Below are 13,375 nucleotides of genomic sequence, written 5' to 3'. Positions count from 1 at the left end.
CTGTTTTTTTGGTTGACTTTTGTAGGTCACAGTGTTGTTTGCAGGCCAACACATTTCCAAGAGCCCCTTTGAGGTGGAGATTGGCATGGCTCAGGGAGACTCCAGCAAGGCCACTGCTCAAGGCCCTGGCTTGGAGCCCATGGGCAACATTGCTAATAAGAGTACTTATTTTGATATATACACAGCAGGTAATTGATTGGCTCAAATATTAGATGAAAAACTTCTTTCTCGTTTCACGGCCTCATAGCCCTCCTTCTGTTGAACAGGGGCTGGTGTTGGTGAAGTGGATGTTGTGATCATGGACCCTGCAGGCAAGAAGAACACTGTAACTTGCAACATAGAGGACAAGGGAAACAGTAGCTACCGCTGCACCTACAAACCAACCCAGGAGGGCCAACATGTTATATATGTCACCTTTGCTGGCGGTCAGATCAACAAAAGTCCCTTTACAGTGGACATTGGTGAAGGTATGACTTAAATATTTTGTGGTAATATTTCCAATGTTAATGGTTGTCAGTGACTCACATATTTAGCGATTACATGTTTTGTTTTATAATCCGTTTTCTTTTTGTATTTAATGTTTTGCTGTCTTGTTCTGTGTCTGTGCTGGATCCTCCCTGGCCTCTTCTGATAGAGGCCTGGTGGCATCTGCCCTCTGTCGGGAGCTGCCTCTTCCTTCTGCTGTTATTTCCTGTTTCCGGGAGTCTCTTTGGGTACCTAAAATATGTCTGTGCCTGTCTGTCCATATATCACAGTCTTGGTAAAAGACTCGGCAATAAGCTCATTTTTTTTCCCCAGAGTGATTCATCTCAAAAGATGCGTGTCACTTTTCGATGAAAGTTACATTAGTAGCAAAAGGGGTGACAATCAAATATCATCACCATCATAATGATCATCTAAAAGTTTTTTTTTAAATTGAAATGCATGGTTGGATGTTTGAGTGTTCAAGGAGTATGCCCGTGAATGCTTTTTGTAAAACTGCATGCCTTGGTATCGTTTCACCTGTGAACTTGCGTATAAACCATCTGCCTGACAGCTTTCTCTATTTTTTAGTAACCTAGTAGAAAAGAATTTCACACCTCCTTGAGGAAATTCTCTTCTCCTTACATGCTGCTAAGCAACCGACATTTTGTCTTGTTGTTAGTAGCCATTTCGTGATTAAAATGGTTTGAATCCAATTTGTTCCAGCTCAGTAAAATTCTGTCACCAGATTATATAATGGCATTAGGCACTGTTAATCTGATCCTTGCATGCAGCCTTTATCTATTCCTTTCACTGGGTTATTTGACAAAAAGATTTCTAAAAGTATTTCTTGTTTCAGAATGTATTAACTAAAAAAGACCATCTCTTCAATACTCACTCCTTGTTGTACTCGTCAATCCTGTCCTCTCTTGAATGCCTAGCATTGTATGGGTTAATGTAATTACTTTGACGTGGTGTTTATTTCTTTTAATACATGAAATCCATTACTGTAGATCACAACTGAATGAACATTTCTTGTACGTATCAAATAGCTCATCTCTTCCTATAGTTTCCCATTATCACTGCAAAGCCATCTGACTGTGACAGGCACTATACATGAAGGATGTCATTTCCCAAAGGAGTGGTAAAGACCCACTTCCTTTTGCTTCATGTTCATTTAAGATAAGATGGGCGAGGAAAAACTGAAGAATTTACCCAAAAATGCAGAATACAGACAAGTCGTAATTCAATGCTGGAAATGCTATTGAGTCTAATGTAAAATTATTTACATTGATTTTGTCTATGCACATGAATGGTATTATGACAAAGTCGAAGTTAAGCACTTATGCAAGGCCCCATTGTCATAACTTTATATGTTTGGCAATTTTGTTTCTCCTACAATAGTCTAGTTTAATACTGTATCATTAAGACTACGGCAGACCTATCCAAGAGCAAATCAGTGCTTAATGTATTCCACTGGCCACCATTGGCTATTGTTCACTCCTTCAAATCCCCAGTTATTGTCTTGGTTTGAATGAAAAAAGTATGTCACCTAGGAAGGGCAGTGTATCTTGAATGCCAGATTAGAATGTATGTACATGGTTCAAAGCCTAATTTCCTAGGGTTTGACAAACTAGTATTTGCATGGTATGATATCTAATACAATATTGACACTTTTAGAAAAAATTAAAAAAAAAATTCTCTGAAGTTTAATAATCCTTCTAGTCCCTTCTCATAGCAAGAGTACTTTTAACTGCTAGAATAAAATGTCATATCCATCCATATACTATTCAGTTTTGATGTGGACCACACACTGATACACGCACATTTGTCTTGACCTGATTTGCTGTCATAGTTTGCAAGAACATACAGACCCATTTCTCACTGTGTGGGTGTGTTTTTTTTGTTTGTTTTTTATAGCATGCAACCCCAGCTTATGCAAAGCAAAGGGCCGTGGTCTGCAGCCAAAGGGCTTGAGGGTAAAAGAGACTGCAGACTTCAAGGTTTTCACCAAAGGAGCTGGTACTGGCGAGCTCAAAGTTACTATCAAGGGACCCAGTGAGTGTGTTTTAATGTTTATTGTGCTGGAGGATTGTTTTCCTCTGCTTTGATGCTTAATCTAAAAGATCTCTAAACCATTCTTTTTCAAAACCTTTAATGTATGTGCTTATTATTATGGGTAAGGGGTTTGACCAACATTTTGTCACCCAGTTCCACAACACTTAAAAAAAACTGCAGCATTTAAAAAAAAAAAAAAAAAGACAATGATGTCCCAATCAAAGCGTATGCCTACAATTTTTTTACATTATACACTAAGAATGTAAATTACAAGACAATTGACCGTAATATTTACTCACATAGAGCGTACTTAAAAGTCGATCATTTTCCCCAAATTGGATGTAGTGCCCATTTAGTCGGTGCACTACATTTTAAGATTCTGTAGATGTCGCTGTATGATGCTGACAGCTTGACTGTCTGTGTACATTGCTTTGTGACGCGCAATAATTATATAGTGGAAAGGGGACTGTGCATGTCATGCTTAAAGCACGACAAAATTAGCAGTCGACGATGACGTTTTTGTCTGCTACCAGTGCCCGAGACAATCCGGATTAGAACCGAAATGGGTACAATGAGATCGGTTTGAGAAAAACGTACACTTATGAAAATAAAAAAATAAAATCCCGCACAAAAGTTATTATACGGCGTACACTTTGAAATGATCAAAACATGCATTAAATACGGCAAAAATGTACAAGTTGACAGGTATGGTGTTGCGTTCAGGCGTAATGCCTGAAGGGAAGTCAAATAGGTGTCCTTGTAGCTGTGATAAATGAGTCCTTTTAAATATACAATATTTTTTTTAAATGCAAGTCTCTACAAATCTGAACCCTAGCCATGTTGCAGGTTTTTCCCCCATTTATGCCAGTGTTACTAATGTGGATCCATGTTTACAGAGGGGCTTGAAGAGCCTTGCAAGAGGAAAGATTTGGGAGATGGTGTGTATGAATTTGAGTATTACCCCACCTCAACTGGCACCTATAGTATCACAATCACCTGGGGAGGACAGCACATACCACGCAGGTACACTTGCACTCACACACACAATGCTACCACTATTATTAAATGGTGAACATATACTAAGCCTGTTTTTGATCTTCAGTCCCATTGAAGTTAAAATTGGCCCTGAAGCTGGACAACAGAAAGTGAGGGCATGGGGTCCTGGCCTCGAGGGTGGCGTGATGGGCAAATCTGCTGACTTTGTTGTAGAGGCTGTCGGGGAAAATGTTGGCACCTTGGGTATGTATATCTTAAAATGTTCACCGGCACCTAATGCCCTACATGATTCGCTAACCATGAGTTGTTCTCTTCAGGTTTCTCAGTGGAGGGCCCATCCCAGGCTAAAATTGAATGTGACGATAAAGGAGATGGTTCTTGCGACGTACGCTACTGGCCCACAGAACCTGGAGAGTATGCAGTACATGTTCTTTGTAACAGTGAGGATATTCAACACTCCCCATTTATGGCTGAGATTGTCAACCCACCTGGCAAAGACTTTCATCCTGACAAGGTAACCAAGAATTTTGGTATGCTAGAAAATGTCATGTCTCTAAAATTGCATCTAATGGTAGCCTGAAGGTTTCATAGGACTTTCCGGTCCTTTTCCTAACAAGTATGTTTTGTATTTTCCTCCCAGGTTAAGGCATATGGCCCAGGTCTTCAAAGTAGTGGTTTGGCTGTTGGGAAACCCACTGAGTTTACGGTTGATGCCAAGCAAGGTGGAAAAGCTCCACTGAAAATAGTTGCACAGGTAAAGTTCTCTTATCCAAATTTGATCTTTTAAAGCAGAGAAGTGCTTCTTACTGCCACCTACAGGATACGAGTTAATTAATTTACTTTTAGTGGTTTGCTCAAAACAAGTTTCATCAACTGCTCGAAAGAGTTGCAAAAGCTCTTGATATTCTTTCATTTCCAATGCTGTTTTGTCTTTATGTGGCACAGTACACTAAGCTAGGTAGAGATGTGCTCTTTTTAAAATATTAATTTCACCAAAGCATATCTTATTACTCTCTTTATTTGAACTATACAGGATGGGGAAGGTACTCCTCTGGATGTGCATGTTAAAGACAATGGCAATGGCACATATAGCTGCAGTTACACTCCACGCAGACCTTTAAAACACACAGTCATGGTGTCATGGGGAGGAGTCAACATCCCTGACAGCCCTTTCAGGGTATGTGCACCAACATTTAATAAGGATTTCTTTAAATAACATTTGGTCACAGATTAATTTGATTTGTGTTGGGCAACAGATGAATGTTGGGGCCGGATGCCATCCAAACAAAGTGAGGGTATCTGGACCCGGAGTGGCAAAGACTGGTCTCAAGGCTTTTGAGCCAACATATTTTACAGTAGATTGTGGTGAAGCTGGTCAAGGTAAAGACGGGATGTTTTTTTCCCTTAACTAAATCATGCAAAATAAATTTGACTCTAAAATGGTGGTGTTAGGTTTTATGTGCATTTTTGGGTCCCTCATTTGATAAGGTTGCATTATTAGTTAGGACATTTCTAACTACCAGTGCATCATGATTTCACTTTTCTGTCCAAAGGTGACATCAGCATCGGAATCAAATGCGCCCCCGGGGTAGTGGGTCCTGCTGAGGCAGACATTGATTTTGACATCATCAGGAACGACAACGATACATTCACTGTCAAGTATATGCCTCCTGGGGCAGGCAGCTACACGATCATGGTTCTTTTTGCTGACCAAGTAAGTTGCAATTTAATAAACGGTGTTTATCCTCAATTTGAAAGATGTGTTGGTGTGTTTATGCCTATTTTGACCTTTTCAGGCTATTCCAATGACACCAATCCGGATTAAAGTGGATCCTGCACATGACGCCAGTAAAGTAAAGGCAGAAGGGCCAGGACTCAGCCGCGGTGGTAAGGGTATTTCTTTTAAATTTTCTATTATACGTACCTAATTGCGGAGTTAATGCGCTCAAAGCGCAACATTTTTTTGTTGGTAGTATACAATGGATTCCCACCGTACCACCATCACATTTTTCTCACAGACCATCTCATGCCTTTGATACTTTCATTCTCAGTAAGGAAATATTTCCAATTGAAATCACGTGGCAATGAGAAGTCAGAAATTAAAGCATACATTTAAACCTCTATAAATATTTATTGTATTTAAATTGTAATTTGACTTGTGTGGAATATCTTTACTGTTGCAGACACCATGTATTTAAGCAGTCTTCACATTGTCTAGCTAACCTTCTGCTCTTTTTTTTCTTCTAGGCGTTGAATTAAACAAGCCCACTCATTTCACCGTGACCACTAAAGGAGCAGGAAAGGCAAATCTCGAATGTAATTTTGTCGGGCCCGTCAAAGCAGAGGCAGTTAAGGACTTTGAAATCATTAACAACCATGATAACACCCAAACTGTGAAATACACTCCCGTGCAACAGGTTGGGCCTTAAACCCCTAGAATGTCATAAAATGAAGAGATGTTGAGCAATCGTTTGAATCTTTATTCTGTCTTGTCATTAGGGTCCTCTGGGGCTTGCAGTGACCTATGGTGGAGATCATATACCAAAGAGTCCCTTTAATGTTGCAGTGGCACCCTCACTGGACCTTAGCAAGATTAATGTCACAGGCCTCGGTGACAGTATGTGCTTTAAATCATACAACTCAGGGGTGTCAATCTCTTGTTTATGGGCCTCATTGTAATTATGGTAATATCTGGTGGACAATTTTCTCCCAAGTAGGGCTGCTGTTATTAACCTAATATTTGATCATCAAACACCTCATTTTTATAGTTAACTAATCTTTAATACGCTTTAATAGACATTGCTTTTAAATCCAAAAAATGTAAAATTTTACATTTGAAGTTTTTGCATTTTTGATGATTAAAAATACAGGGTGGAAAATGTTTTGCCTTTATGTATTTTAATTTTAGGAATTATATTCCTTTTGTATTTTTAGTCCCCCTTAAATTTCCTTTCTCTTAGGAAAACAAATCTATAATATAAAATTGACCTTTTTTTGGGGGAAGAGGACAATCAGTATTCAATATTTGTAGTTCTTAATTTCAACTAGGACTACAGGAATTATACTTTAGTGAAAAATGTCAACGCTGAGGATTTCCTTGACATGAAGTGATGGTCTGGATTTGCCACCCCCAATGGCCTTAATTTTGACACCACTGACACAGCTGTACATATTCATCATAATATACATGTTTTTCACCATTTCTGTCCCTGTGCTTGTGTTATTGTAGAGATGTCTGTAGGCAAGGATCAGGAGGTGAATGTGAAATCAAAGGGTGCTGGAGGTCAAGGCAAAGTGGCAGCCAAGGTGACTGGACCATCAGGGAAGCCAGTTTCCTGCAAGGTGTTGCATGTTATTAGTATTTTAATATTTTCATTGTGTGCCATGCTGACCAAAAATTGACATCTAAAACTGGGAAAAAAACTTCTCAGGTGGAGCCAGGGCTCAGTCCAGAAACCAGTCAGGTGAAATTCATCCCAAGAGAAGCAGGGCCATACCAGGTTGAACTTACTTATGATGGTGTCCAGATCCCGGGATCACCTTTCACACCCATTGCCTATCCTGCCACAGACCCCACTAAGGTAGACCCCAGTTCATACATTGACACGCCAGAATCTTACGCCCTAACTATGCAATTATCTCCGGTCAGGTGCGTTGCTCTGGCCCCGGCTTGGAGCGTGCTAAAGTTGGGGAGACTGGGGAGTTCATTGTGGACTGTTCCAATGCTGGCCCAGCTGAACTGACTATAGAGATAATTTCTGATGGTGGTACAGAGGCTGAAGTGCATATTCAGGATAATGGAGATGGCACGTACACCATCACCTACATTCCGCTCTATCCTGGCTCGTACACCCTGACTATCCGCTATGGTGGCCAGGATGTGCCTAACTTCCCGGCTCAGCTCACTGTGGACCCAGCCATTGATGCCAGTGGAATCCGTGTGTTTGGTCCAGGAGTTGAAGGCAAAGGTATAATTCATCAGAGATGCCACAAACTGTTATTTAATCCACTTGTTTACCATTTGTGCGAATGTAATAGCAATTATATTTCCATATTTTATTCTTAATCATATTTAGAAATGTAGTGAACTTTGCCCTCTTGTGAGCAACAAACCTTGTGATGCAAAAGTTTCAGTATTTCAACAATGCAACTTGGTCAACTTTTTTTGACACGTTTGTGAAGGTTAAATTCTGTTAGGACGCAGGTTACTAAAAATAATCTGTACTTGTTTTTAGTTCATCCCTACAACCACAGATTTCCTTCTTACTACTTTTGCACTATAGTAAGCAAAACTGTTTCCTCCCTACTGATGTAATATGACACAACTTTTTCCTTTTATCCTCTTTTTGAAGTAGTATACCACAAACTACTATTTTGTAGATTAGCATGCCATGTAATTTGGTTGAGGTTCGGGTGAATGTTTTAGTCCAGTAAATAACTGAGGCCTTGGATCATAGTTTCTTTAGAAATCTTGATCTAAAACAGTAATGTCTAAAAGGAGTTACAATCCTGGTTTTATATAACCTTTAACACCAAATGAACTTTAAAAATATTAATGGCCAATTGCTAAAATATGCCAACTTTTTTTCCCCAAATCTGTATTTAAAAAAAAAAAACTTTTTTTTTTTTTTAAAGGTATTTTCCGTGAAGCCACTACAGATTTCACAGTAGACGCTCGAGCTCTTACGTTGTCTGGAGGTGACCACATCAAAACGCTAATCAGCAACCCTTCGGGCAGCTGTACTGACAGCCTGATAACAGATCTTGGGGATGGAACCTACCACATAGAGTACACTCCCTACGAGGAAGGTTAGTAGCAATGTATACTGCAAAAATTGTAATCACAGGTACACCTCCTTTAAATGTTCCTGTCTGTACTTTAGGCCCTCACAGTGTAGATGTTTGCTACGATGGCACACCAGTGCCGAAAAGTCCGTTCCGTGTTGGCGTCACTGAAGGTTGCGATCCAGGCAAAGTACGCGTGCATGGTCCGGGCCTGAAATCTGGCACTACCAACAAGCCCAATAAGTTCACAGTGGAGACGCGGTAAACAAGCTCTGAAACATTTAATTAAAAGACTTCTCTTCAGTCAGTGGAATGATAGTACTTTTTTTTTTTTATTTACAGGGGAGCCGGCACTGGTGGTCTTGGTTTGGCGATGGAAGGTCCATCTGAGGCCAAAATGTCTTGCACTGATAACAAAGATGGAAGTTGCAGTGTTGAGTACATCCCCTATGAGCCAGGCACATACAACCTTAATGTAACCTATGGGGGACAACCTATCAACGGTATTAAACCTTTCAAAATTACTAGTACTTATTTGAACATATTGGGGGAAATTTGGCGAGTAAATGTAGTTGGTTGTTTTTTTTCTTTCTTCTGGACACTAACAAAAATGGCTTCTTGGGTGTTATTTGTTGACTGACTAGAATGAAATTTGATAAGATATATCATAGGGATGTATGCAAATCGATCCTTAAATCCCAATTCTTCTTTTTTTTTGTCCCAGGTCTGGTTGAATGCAGATTGATAATTTGCAAACTTGCTTTGTAGCAATTCTAGTTATCCAAAAGACGGCAGAATCGCGTTATTGCATGTTTGTTTTTGGTACCAATGTGGTTGTAGTTCACTTTTAACTTGTTTTTTATGCTTCAAAGTTTTTGTGGGCAAAAACAGTGGGATTAAAGACTAAATAGTGAAACATAAATTCTTAAGTTTTAGAGATTCTAAAGTTAGATTTAACTATAGCATTGGATCCATACTGAACTCCCCTTGCTTTATTTTGGCATAAATTGAAAACCTGTATTTTACACAGCTAAACCACATATGTGTTGCTTTGATAGGGAGTCCTTTTTCAGTGCCAGTAAGTGACACAGTGGACAGTTCCAAGGTGAAATGCCAAGGTCCAGGACTTGGCACCAACGTCAGAGCCAATATTCCACAGGTCTTTACAGTGGATGCTACCAAAGCTGGAGTGGCTCCATTGCAAGTTCGTGTGCAAGGACCCAAAGGTGTGTTCTTATGGCTATCAATTTCAACATTTACTGTACTTTTTTAATATTGACCATGCTGTAACTTTGACAATTACAGTACAAATTAACCTTCCTACTGTTCTAACTGCTTTCATTTCATTTTTATAAATTAACGTCTTTGATGCGATTAAGAGTTTTTGTGCATTATTAGGTGTTGTGGAGCCTGTGGAAATTGCAGATAATGGTGACCAAACTCACACAGTCAGCTATGTTCCAACTAGAGAATGTCCATATTCCATTAACGTCTTATATGCTGATGAGGAAATCCCACGGAGGTAAAAAGCTTGCAGACTTGTAATCATAAGTCTTTTATGGCACTGAATTATGTATATTGCTTCAGCCCTTTTAAGGTCAAGGTGCTTCCTACACACGATGCTAGTAAAGTTCGTGCTAGTGGGCCAGGTTTGAACACCACAGGGGTGCCTGCCTCTCTGCCTGTGGAGTTTACCATTGATGCCAAGGATGCAGGGGAGGGACTGCTAGCAGTGCAAATTACTGTGAGTGTCTGTCTGGGCATCCAAGAATGTTGTTCATTGAAAGTGGATTTGCCCTTTAATGAATAACTATGTGCAGGACCCAGAAGGAAAGCCAAAGAAGGCCAACATTCGCGACAACCACGACGGAACATATCTGGTGTCGTATGTCCCCGACATGACAGGCAGATATACCATTTTAATCAAGTACGGAGGTGACGAGATTCCATATTCGCCGTATCGCATCAGAGCCCTTCCCACAGGAGATGCCAGCAAATGCACTGTCACAGGTATGCACTGAATATCTTATGTAATTTTGCTCTTACTTGCTTTTTTAGGTATGATCATGCAGGTCAATTCTCTTGCACTAAAAATCCGCAGTATGATACATTTCAATGTATATATTTATTGCAGATATCTTTACAAATGTGCCCAGCTATGGTTTTATGTTCATTTACTACATTCTCAATGAGAAAACATGATATATATATTTTTTTTTTTTGTGGTGCAAGGCACTTAAGATCTCTTTTTAAATGCAAGTCCCAATTAACTAAGGAAATTGGAGTTAAAATCTTTCCTTCAGCCCAGCATGCAACCAGGCAGTTTCTTCATGAAGTTTACAAAATATTTTTTCAAAGTGATGTTTATATACTAAGAATGTCCTTCGCTTTCAGATGAAAATAGGCTGTACTTTTAAATATTTGTATTTATTTTAAGATTTGCTAAAGGTCACTGGCTGAGAGCATGAGATCACACAAAAGTAATTCCCACTCTAAGATTACTAGTTTCACATTGATGGAATCAAGAGAGCACTTTAGCCATTGGTTTTAAATGTCTGCTCCTAAGGTTTGTCATAAAGCTCAATTTTGCTGTATCTTTTTATGCATTCATAAGCTGTATTTCTATTGCTATTCTTTGCCCATTCACTCTGCCACACATGCACACATGCACAAACACTCACACACCCCTCCTTGCCTTACACAGCATTTTTTTTTCTATGTTGTAATATTTCTACTTAAGCTTTTAGAGCACACACATTTTGGCCTCTCATCACCCCACCTGACTGTTGTGTTTTTCCACTTGTTTTTTTTTTTGCACATCCTGCTTGCCACCGTTCCCACTATCAGTCTCAATTGGAGGTCACGGTTTAGGTAAGACCAATGGAACAACTTTGTATTTTAGAAAAATTCCTGTCTTTAAGCATGGAAACAACACTTTAAAATCTGGGTTCTATTTTTTTTTTCTTGATTTAAACCTTCTAAAATTTCCCAATTTTTATTTATTTTGTTACTGCCTTAATCTTAGCATTTCATGTTCATTTGAATACACCATACTAATTTAGGTTGGCATGCAGAAATGGCATTTAATAATCTATCTTCAGTTCTACATAGAAATATTTATCTTTTTATAAGTTGGGGCAAGTCATTTCTGGATTTAACATGACTAAATTTCATCTTTACTCTATTTTTCTTGGTGGTAAAATATGCATGCTTGATTAGTACTCCATGTAATGGATGAGCTACTCAATCATCTACTTGACGATGTTGCAATCCCACAGGTGCTGGTGTTGGCCCAACCATTCAGATTGGGGAACAGACGGTCATCACTGTGGACGCTAAGGCAGCTGGGAAGGGCAAAGTGACCTGCAGTGTGTGCACACCCGAGGGTGCGGAGGTGGATGTAGATGTGGTTGAAAATGAGGATGGTACATTTGACATCTTTTACACGGCGCCACAGCCTGGTGAATATGTCATCTGTGTACGATTTGGAGGAGAGCACATTCCTAATAGTCCATTCCAAGTCAAGGTGAGTGTATTTGTAGTTCATTTGGCTTATGGTGTCTATGGTCTAAGATTACTATGCAATTTCAAAGCTTTTAGGCCAACAGTAAGTCATTAGCCATTTGAAAAAACATAAAGGTGCCGATTAACAGTGGAATTTGCGGTTTAAAAACAGTTCCTTTTTCTGGGTAATTGGCACATTAACCTAATGAGGTCAACAACAGAAGACCAGCACACGTCCTTATACTAGTGTTATTGGTTGCTTCACATATTGATACACAGGCTGTCACCACCTTTATGTTGTGTGTTTATGCAATCTTAACCAATTTAACATGTGAAAATGGCTTAAGCAATTCCACCTGTGCTCATGAATGTTCAAAATCGTCTTAAGTAGTGTTAATCTCCCAATATTTTCTTATTATATTGAAGTAATTGTCGCTTACATTGATATTGTGGATTTTTAAAAATTTGATCTTGTAAAAAAAGAAAATCCACAATTTGCTCTACAAGACTAGTCTTTCCTCGATTATCGCGACCTCACTTATCACGAAATCACTTCGTGGCGATTGTTTTCTGCTATTTTATTTATTTTTTAAAGTTCATAAAAATGTGAAAATCCATGCAGAAACTCGTAAGCCGAAGTCACTCCCCTGTCTTCCGCTTGCTACTAGGAGTTAGCACTGTAGAATAAAAAAAGGTAGTTATGATAGGGGTGACCGTGCTTTGCGATTTTTTTTTTTTTTTTTTTTTTAATTATTGTGGCCATGTCTGGTCTATATTAATCAAGATATTCGAGCGATTACTGGAGTTATGACTGAAGTTTTTTTGTCAAACTGAACTGCACATGCCATGACTCGGCAATTTTGTATTTTTAATTGACAATACAAACCCAAATTACATCAGATCAGTGACATTTACTATTGTTACATGGTGACAGTCCAATAACTAAATAAAGCTAGCGAAGTAGCATGGTGACAGTCCAATAACTAAATAAAGCTAGCGAAGTAGCAGGCACAGCTAAAATCACATACCGTGCATATCTCGTCAATTTCATCTTGCACAGTTGTGAGGTTTGACTTTGGTCAAAGAATGGAGGGTGAGTTGTAGCTACTGTCAAATCTTGGTAGGAGTGTTGAAACTGCAAGCGCCACTCTGCCAAAGAGTTGCCTTTTTGTTATTGAAGTATCTCCCCACAAAAATAAGCTTTAGATCCAGTTGGTGTCACTTTTCGTTTACCTCCCTGCAATCCCTTCTATTTTCTTGCCAATCTCTCGCCCCTCCCCCAGGCGCTGGAAGGAGCTCCATCAGACCAACTCATGCAGCAGCGCCAAATGCCCCAGTACTACACTCAACAGCCCTGGGTACCAAAATACTATGCCCCACCCTTTTCAGAATTTGTATGGTCCTACGTAGCTTTCCATTTGTCTCTTTCCCTACTTCGTCATCGCTTGTGCACCATCAAATATGTCAGGCATCCGTTTGTGTTGTCTCTAATTGCAGGTTTCACACCTAAAAGCCATTTATTTCTCTTGCTTTCACCATGTTGCTCCATTTCATTAACAGGACCCTTAAC

General features: G+C 39.4%; 1 protein-coding gene across 4 annotated transcripts in view; it reads left to right on the top strand.

Annotated features, from left to right (window-relative positions):
- flna (filamin A, alpha (actin binding protein 280)) overlaps positions 1–13,375 on the top strand; it is a 46,715-nt gene that overhangs the window by 24,501 nt on the left and 8,839 nt on the right. The window contains exons 8-33 of one of the 4 annotated variants that reach the window (XM_077614262.1): positions 26–188; positions 267–467; positions 2,383–2,520; positions 3,417–3,543; positions 3,623–3,759; positions 3,834–4,030; positions 4,157–4,270; positions 4,550–4,693; positions 4,773–4,896; positions 5,070–5,230; positions 5,313–5,403; positions 5,764–5,933; positions 6,016–6,133; positions 6,746–6,858; positions 6,948–7,097; positions 7,166–7,484; positions 8,152–8,325; positions 8,400–8,562; positions 8,644–8,804; positions 9,360–9,527; positions 9,700–9,823; positions 9,889–10,045; positions 10,122–10,311; positions 11,149–11,172; positions 11,580–11,827; positions 13,089–13,163. In XM_077614262.1, the coding sequence (XP_077470388.1) occupies positions 26–188; positions 267–467; positions 2,383–2,520; positions 3,417–3,543; positions 3,623–3,759; positions 3,834–4,030; positions 4,157–4,270; positions 4,550–4,693; positions 4,773–4,896; positions 5,070–5,230; positions 5,313–5,403; positions 5,764–5,933; positions 6,016–6,133; positions 6,746–6,858; positions 6,948–7,097; positions 7,166–7,484; positions 8,152–8,325; positions 8,400–8,562; positions 8,644–8,804; positions 9,360–9,527; positions 9,700–9,823; positions 9,889–10,045; positions 10,122–10,311; positions 11,149–11,172; positions 11,580–11,827; positions 13,089–13,163 (3,951 nt within the window). The remainder of the gene's footprint in view (positions 1–25; positions 189–266; positions 468–2,382; positions 2,521–3,416; positions 3,544–3,622; positions 3,760–3,833; positions 4,031–4,156; positions 4,271–4,549; positions 4,694–4,772; positions 4,897–5,069; positions 5,231–5,312; positions 5,404–5,763; positions 5,934–6,015; positions 6,134–6,745; positions 6,859–6,947; positions 7,098–7,165; positions 7,485–8,151; positions 8,326–8,399; positions 8,563–8,643; positions 8,805–9,359; positions 9,528–9,699; positions 9,824–9,888; positions 10,046–10,121; positions 10,312–11,148; positions 11,173–11,579; positions 11,828–13,088; positions 13,164–13,375) is intronic. The other 3 variants (XM_077614312.1, XM_077614398.1, XM_077614477.1) reach the window with 3 other exon arrangements.

Source organism: Stigmatopora argus, chromosome 1, assembly GCF_051989625.1.
Source record: "Stigmatopora argus isolate UIUO_Sarg chromosome 1, RoL_Sarg_1.0, whole genome shotgun sequence".
NCBI lineage: Eukaryota > Metazoa > Chordata > Actinopteri > Syngnathiformes > Syngnathidae > Stigmatopora > Stigmatopora argus.
This window is presented reverse-complemented; position numbering and strand designations above follow the sequence as displayed.